The following is a 7417-nucleotide window of genomic DNA, read 5'->3' on the forward strand; positions in this document are numbered from 1 at the left end:
TCCATGAAACCCTGTGCTTTGTTTCCCCTAGGTATGCGATAGGCGTCGCTTATAAATCGGCACCAAAGAACGAGTGGGGCGGAAAAAACTCATCATCGTGGGTGTTCTCGCGCTGCAGCAACAACTTCATCGTGAGACACAACAGCAAGGAGATGCTGGTAGACGCCAGCCTGCAGCTAAGAAGACTGGGTGTCCTCCTGGACTATGACAACAACGTCCTCTCCTTCTATGATGCCATGAACTCACAGCACCTCCACACCTTTGACATCTCCTTCATCCTCCCTGTGGTTCCCACTTTCATGATTTGGAACAAATCCATGATGATACTGACAGGACTGCCTGTCCCTGACTTTGTAGACTGCACAGAGCAGCAGGAATGCATCTGCAGGCCTCAGGAATCACCTTACGTATCAAAGATGAAATCATGTCAATAGGCCCGAGAAAATATAGCAGATAGTTGTTGTTTTTTTGTTGTTGTTTCTTATTTTTCCTCAAGTGTTTTTGTTCAAATATTATTATAAGAGAACAATATGTTGTGTACAGTTAAATGTCGCAGCGGTTGACTTTAGTGTGACTACTACTCTTGTATAAAAAAAATAATAATAATAATGTTAAATATTATTTATGAATAATAAGTTGGATTGCTTCTTGTCAAGTTTATTGTATCCATATTGCACTTTTTAGAGTTATTTTTTTATTTTCTCGGTGTAAACATAAATGGGGGATTGTTACTTTTTAAATTATATTTTGGTAGAATGTAGACGCTTTGTCTTCTTCAGAAAGGGGCTGTAGCTTGGGAAAGTGTGGCTTCATTTTTAGAACAGTGGGATATCATCTTTCAAGAGAAAACAGAGAACACGCACAACTTTACACTCCGATGTAGAGGGAGTTGGAGAACTCCAATACATTTTTTTTGTGTTTTGTGTTATTTTGTTTTTTTGAAAAAACATGCTACTGTCCATATTGTGATATGTAAATGCAATGGAAGCAACAATAATTATAATACAATCTTATTTCAATGGTCGCCTTTTGATTACTTTTAGAATTTAATACATTGTGCTAAAACAAATTGTACTAGAAAGCTTACCTGAGGTGACTCTCTTTGAGGAAAATAAATTTGAATCCACTGCACAGTACTGTATGTGGCTAGAGTTTATGGTTAGGTGGATGTATACCATATTAACAAGACATTACCTCATTATAACGTAATTCCCATTGTGTGGGCTATTCCAAATTCAACACTGCCAACTCCAGGTCTGAAATCATGTTTTGAATACTGTACAAGCAGTAAACCTAGTCTCTAAAACATGATCTGCAATGGGCAATGTATTTTGAACTCTTTATCTTGCCTACAAAACATTGTTTGTTTTCTTTTGGCCTAGTTGTTATTAACCAAATTCGTAAATGGTTGAAACATGAAAAAAACCAAGTGTTTTGGATTGGGTCTTGCAACCTCCAGAGTTCATTTGCGGTGTGTTGTTGTTACATTGCTGTGGACTCCACCCATGCACACTGTGTCCATCTTTTTGTCAAGGTTCCAGCTGTGTGTTGAAATCTTAATTGTAGGTTCACTGTAGTAGTTTCACTTCTTTTATCCGAAGTATCTGAAACTTGTCACCTGGTCTCCAGTCCGCTGCTTTCAAGAAAAGCAAATTGTCGAGAACGTAATCAGAGAACTGGGCAATTGAAAGATTACAGGGGACATGGGCGGACATGATGTAGTTCTTGTCAGCCAGTCATACAATTCGAAGTTCTTCTAGTTTTGACATTTATTTTTTTTTGTGGGGGGGGGGGGGGGGGGGGAGAGAGTTCATGCCTGTACTAGCCTTAGAAACTAATGTTTTTGACTTGTTGGTAATCTTCTTTTCATTTTATTTTTTAACCTGGATTAAAGCTATCAATTTCCATTTTTTTTACAAGTCCCCGTAATGTTCAATTAAATTCTTCCTATGCATGCATTTACTAGTTGATTTGCATATGCTCATCAGCCATTAAAATTGGTGTTGCCACCCTATTTGTAGAAATACTCATTCACCTAGATTTAAAATTGTATTTTCCTAATTTAATATGTAGTGATGTGTAATTTCAGTCTATATATTGTTGGGAAAATGTATTGGTACCCCCCAAGCCCCAATGTTTTAGTATTCCCCTAAAAATGTTGAAATTGTTTCTTTTATGCAAAGATTTAAGATGATATAAAACATGATGTATATGCTATTCAGCTTTTTGTCAGGGGAGTATATTGGTCATAAAAAGTGACAATCAATGTTAATCATGTATTAATTCTAATTCTGTTGCACAAATACCTAAATTCACCCATCATATCTTTTAAAGGGATGCAAACTTGGGTGATGCTATTAATACTGGTTAATACTGGGAAATATGTATTTTTATTTTTGCAATGACACCATGGAGTTTCAATCAATGACATTTAACTTAATTCAAGATTGTTCACGTTTCTGGTGCCCAAATGTACCACACGGGTAGTGCACCTGAATGTAGGCTTTTCAAGGTTTATGGTGTAGAAGCACATACTGTTTTTTTCAACAAACCGGACTAGTAACTTCAGTAGTAACTTCATATGGATTTGCTGTATCAAAATAGCATTGGAACGAACCCTCAGTTATCATTTAGAAAGCAACCTGCAGTGACCGTTGCAATGCCTTCTGCGGGAAGTGAAAGTGTATTTTAATAGAATTAATCTGATTCAGTAACAAAACAACATCAGAAACGTTTTGGAGAAAAAATAGGAATACAGTTGCCTAGAAATTCTAATATTCTTCTGCTTATGACTAAAAATGCCTGGGTAAAAATAATCCTATACTGGAATAACCTCAAACAAAAAGAAAAAATCCTTTGAGAGAGATTACACCATCATGGTGTAGAAAACAGTTTATTCAAAGTTTATGAGCAAAATAAAAAAAATTTTAAAAAAAACTAGGAAATTGGTTTGACAGTGACCTGCTGTTCCTCTGCTATGCAGTAATAGTTAATGTAGCATTGTTTAAAAAAAAAACAAATTTTTTTTTTAACCCAGATAGGATTTCTATGGGGAATTGCAATGAATTGTTGAGTATATCTGTATCTGCATAAATTTGGGCTGCCATAAAAGTAATAAAAACAGCTGTGTGTAACTGCGTATGTTAAATTGGTTGTTGTGGTAAATAGTTAAATAATGTAATTTCAGTAAAATTATATACAATAGGAATATGGTACACCCAAATGTAATTCTATCGAGGTCTTCTGATGACATATAAATTCTGAGATAGAATTACATCCTTTGATGTACAGTTTCTGTGTATTATATTCATGGTGACATAACAGACAGACATTGTAGAAATTGCAGTGTTTGTTTAAGAATTGAAGGAGTGTTGAGAGAAACATTGGGAAGCCAGAATTGGAAAAAAAAAAAATACGTTTAACAATTCATTTTAAACGTCACTACTTTTTTTATTTTATTTTATTAAAAAAAAAAATTGGACAGCCCCCCTCAGCTGGAAAACTACATGTATTATTACTAAGAATCAGAGTAGAAAATTCACTTGGCTCTTTTGGAGGGTGGAGCTGAATGATTTCCTCTTCACTCAAGCCCCTCTGATTTCTGAGGGCCATCAGTCTAAACTGCCTGACGTGGCTATTGCTGAGGGCATGGGGCTGAGTTCATTTCTTATTAAATGCATGTCGCTTGCTGTGTTTCTGCATTATTCTGCTCTTTCACAAATGTATCCCTGTCTTGCAGATACAACTTGAAATCTACAGGCCATTGTTTTTTGTTTTGGTATTGACTGTGTTCATGTGTTTGTTTTTAAAAACTGAGGTTAGCAGTTTTATCATCAACCTTAATATACACAGGCCTCGCACCGCCACTGTGTATAATAAGATTGTACAACACTGAAGTTCATAGGAAAATGATTAAGATAGCAAGAATTTTCTTCAAAAGGGGTTCATTTTGCTTGACTCATACTGTGTCAAAACATAAGGGAGAGGTGCAGACATAACTGCAATTCTTTAGAGTCCCTTCATTTCAGTGAAAGTAATTACTGTACATATTAAGTATTATGTAAGCGCACAGGTATATTGCATTACAGAAAGTGCACATACCAATACACACTGGTAAAGATTCTCAAAGCTTTTTACTCCAAGTTGTTATTGGCACTATCTGATTTTGTGAAGGGGGAATGACTACAAATTACAATTATAAAATAAATAAGAAAAAACATTTCTAGTATGGTAACTTTTATTGGGTATGTTTTCCTTTTTGAAAGAAAATGTGGCGTTTTGAGTAGCCCAAGAGCTTTGATAATCTAACATATTAAGCCCTATAATACTTCGGATCTTAAATGGGTTTAATGAGGACTATTTTAATTTTTTAAACACCAGCGAATCTTTTAACACCAGCCTAAACCTTGTAAAGCTTCTCTATCACAGACTTCTTTTCATTGTATATTTCTGTTGTATCCCCTGGGATGAACAGCATCAGAGATGCCTTCCTTCTTTAAAATAAGCACACATTGTGTAGTTACTGCTACTTGCAATGAAGCATTACCTATTTTTATTAATCCGATAGACTTGTCTAAGAATGACCAGACAATCTGACCAGATAGGTTTTTATGTCTTTAGCTATTAGTGCATATATCTGCTGCTCTGACATACATTATGCACTTCTCCAAGTTTGCTTTTTTATCCCAAACTGCTTCCTTTGCACACCCATTTTGTGAAGTCGATGGTACTTTTTCAGGTGCTCTTGCAGGTGACATTCTGGCCAAACTGTTTCTCACATAAAAACCTTTTTCACCGGTCAGAGATGTTGCCTCAATCTGTGACCTGTGTTACTTTTTTTTTTTTTTTTGCGTCCTAATGAATTTGACAACATGATGTGATGTGGTGTGATGTACCAAAGAAAAGTGCTCTCTTCATCTTGATATAAGAAGGAACACTATATAATGAATGCTACTTGCTTGGATTAACCATATACAGTATATCTAAGATGATTATAATGAAAGTCCTTTTATATAACTAACAGATTGCCTACCAGCTGACACAAAAGATCATGATGTTCATTATAGCTATGTTGTAGTGTGCGCGCCCTGTAATTATATTATTAATTGCTGAAGTAATTAGAGGCTTAACAGCTGCTCATTAAAACAGTTAGCACCCCCAGCATTTAAACTGCAGTGTGACAACAAATTAATTGGAACTTAAAGAAACCACATTTACTTGAGATTAACCTTTTTTGCACAGGGACAACCATTTTAACAGATGAAAAAGCAAACTGTAAAAGAAATTAAAAGAATTGATGCTGTAAGCCATGCAACCACAATCAATTCAATAACACCTGGCAATATCTGCCAGTAATAACCATACTCCAGCATTAAGAGCATATATCATTTTAAAGGTTAGGTAGGTCTTAAACAAAGAAGGTTCCAGGAATGTGCACAGCTGGAACAAATCTGGAAAAATGAACATGCAGTTCATTTCCAGAATACTACTTCATCTGGAAAATTGTGTTCCAATTAATCATGTCCTGGTTGTTTTAAAACTTTAAAAAGTCTTAAAATCTAACGGAACACATACTTCTTGTCATCTGAAAATGGAAAAAGTGTTTCAGAGTTCCAAAAAATGAAATTTGGTTTATCATTTTAGGTTTGGCTTGGTAAAATATGGATTCATTTCAGTGAAGTATAGCCAGCAAAGGTCCAACAAGACAAAGGATGGGCTATAAAAACAGAATAATGTAAAAATTAAAAAATAATAATTGAAAACATACACACATATATACAATTTGAAAAGGGAAAACTGCTGTGTACCAAAAAGAGCAAAATATAGAGAAAGAAAGAGTAAACTGAAAACTCACTATTTTAATTGGCCTAATTAGCTACGTTTCTCTAAATAAAACCGTATTAGTATTTTCAGCAGCAATAATATTCATCACATGTGGTTCATTCCTCTCCCATAACGATCCCATCCCATCACTAAAACTTATACCAAGTTTTACCACAGTAACGTTTGATAAGGGAATGTGCTGAATCAAAAAGTAGCACCACCTCCTCCCGTACACCACAATGCAAAAGAGCTGCTCTCGTCAGGCAGCTCATTGTCGTCATCATCAGCACAGTAACGTGCAAATCCAGACCCAGACTAGTGTTTATAGTTTTTTTTTTATGGTTCTTTGTTACATGTGGCAAAATTACCAGGTGGCCCACTAGCAATGTCCATTTTTTTTAATGCTGATTGAGTCCTGCTGGGGGTTATCATAGGGAATGCATCTTATTCCTGGTCAAACATTCTAATATATGTTCTGTGTAGGGGAATTGTCTCAGAATGTTTACAGGACAGTAATCAGTGTGTGCAATTGTATCATCAGTAACGCATGTATGCTCACAAAGTGAGCGCAAGATTAATCTCTGTGATGCAGCTGGGGAGCCACCGTGGGGCTCATAAAGTAAAAGAATGAGTTTCACAAGTCTCTGCGGAATAGAGGATGTTTTATAGCTTGGTCAAATGGACAAAGATGTTCCTGAAATATAATAAAATACCATTGGGAAACTTTTGTAAAGAAGACAAAAAATCTCATCTCGAGTCAAACTTATGGAAGTTGTTTCTTTTAAGTTCCTGGTACACTCCCTTATAAATGTTTTACTATAGTAAAAGCACAACAAAGTGTAATAAAGCATAGGAAATCGTTGTAAAGCTCAGAGAGGTATGGTAAAGCATAGTAAAAAATCATTCATGGTAAACTATTGTACATGCATAGTATAACCATGGGAATGCAAAATTATAATGCGATTTAAACGTGGTAAACTGTTTTAAGGGCTAATGGGCCAGTACTTGTTAAAGAGTATTGAAAAGTATTATATATACAAGCACGTCCATTTGGTTCCTGAATTATGCCTTGTTTCCATTTGCCACTGGGATTGAGTAGAAGGACATTTGAAATCGGTCTTGTTTGTTTCCAATAGTAGATTGATATCAACACAATTTGAACTGGGACTATCACAGCTGCAACTTGCTTGAACACAAAGCAATAATCCAACACAGGGAATGACCAGAGACTATTTGACCAAAAGAAGATCTGTAATTGTTTCAGCGAATTGGCTTGCACATTTTTAAACCATTTGCAAATAACTGTAATGGACTAGCTTAAATACTGAGTCCAATTAATGAACAACAAATGATACAACCATTCAGAAAGGTTGCAGTAATGTTGCATGGTAAGGGTAACAGCATCAAGCTGCTGCTTCTTCGATTAGGTACTTCTCGTGAATCTGGAGGCTTGATTTGTCTGGAGGAGAACCGAATCAGATTGCCAAACATAGCATGAAGCTTTTGTATAATAAAATACACAGAAAATGTTTCTTGGAGAACAATACAGAAAGAACGTGGTAGCCCCCAAACTGTTGCTGCTTTACCGAAGCCT

General features: G+C 35.6%; 1 protein-coding gene across 5 annotated transcripts in view; it reads left to right on the forward strand.

The window, feature by feature from the left end:
* The window catches only part of LOC117412345 (probable E3 ubiquitin-protein ligase MID2), a 132818-nt gene extending 129684 nt beyond the window's left edge, over positions 1–3134 (forward strand). For all 5 annotated transcript variants that reach the window (XM_058989146.1, XM_058989144.1, XM_058989145.1 and 2 more), the window contains one exon: positions 32–3134. In XM_058989146.1, the coding sequence (XP_058845129.1) occupies positions 32–434 (403 nt within the window). In that variant the 3' untranslated portion in view covers positions 435–3134. The remainder of the gene's footprint in view (positions 1–31) is intronic.
* Positions 3135–7417: the final 4283 nt, after the last annotated feature.

The sequence above is a fragment of the Acipenser ruthenus genome, chromosome 16 (assembly GCF_902713425.1).
Source record: "Acipenser ruthenus chromosome 16, fAciRut3.2 maternal haplotype, whole genome shotgun sequence".
NCBI lineage: Eukaryota > Metazoa > Chordata > Actinopteri > Acipenseriformes > Acipenseridae > Acipenser > Acipenser ruthenus.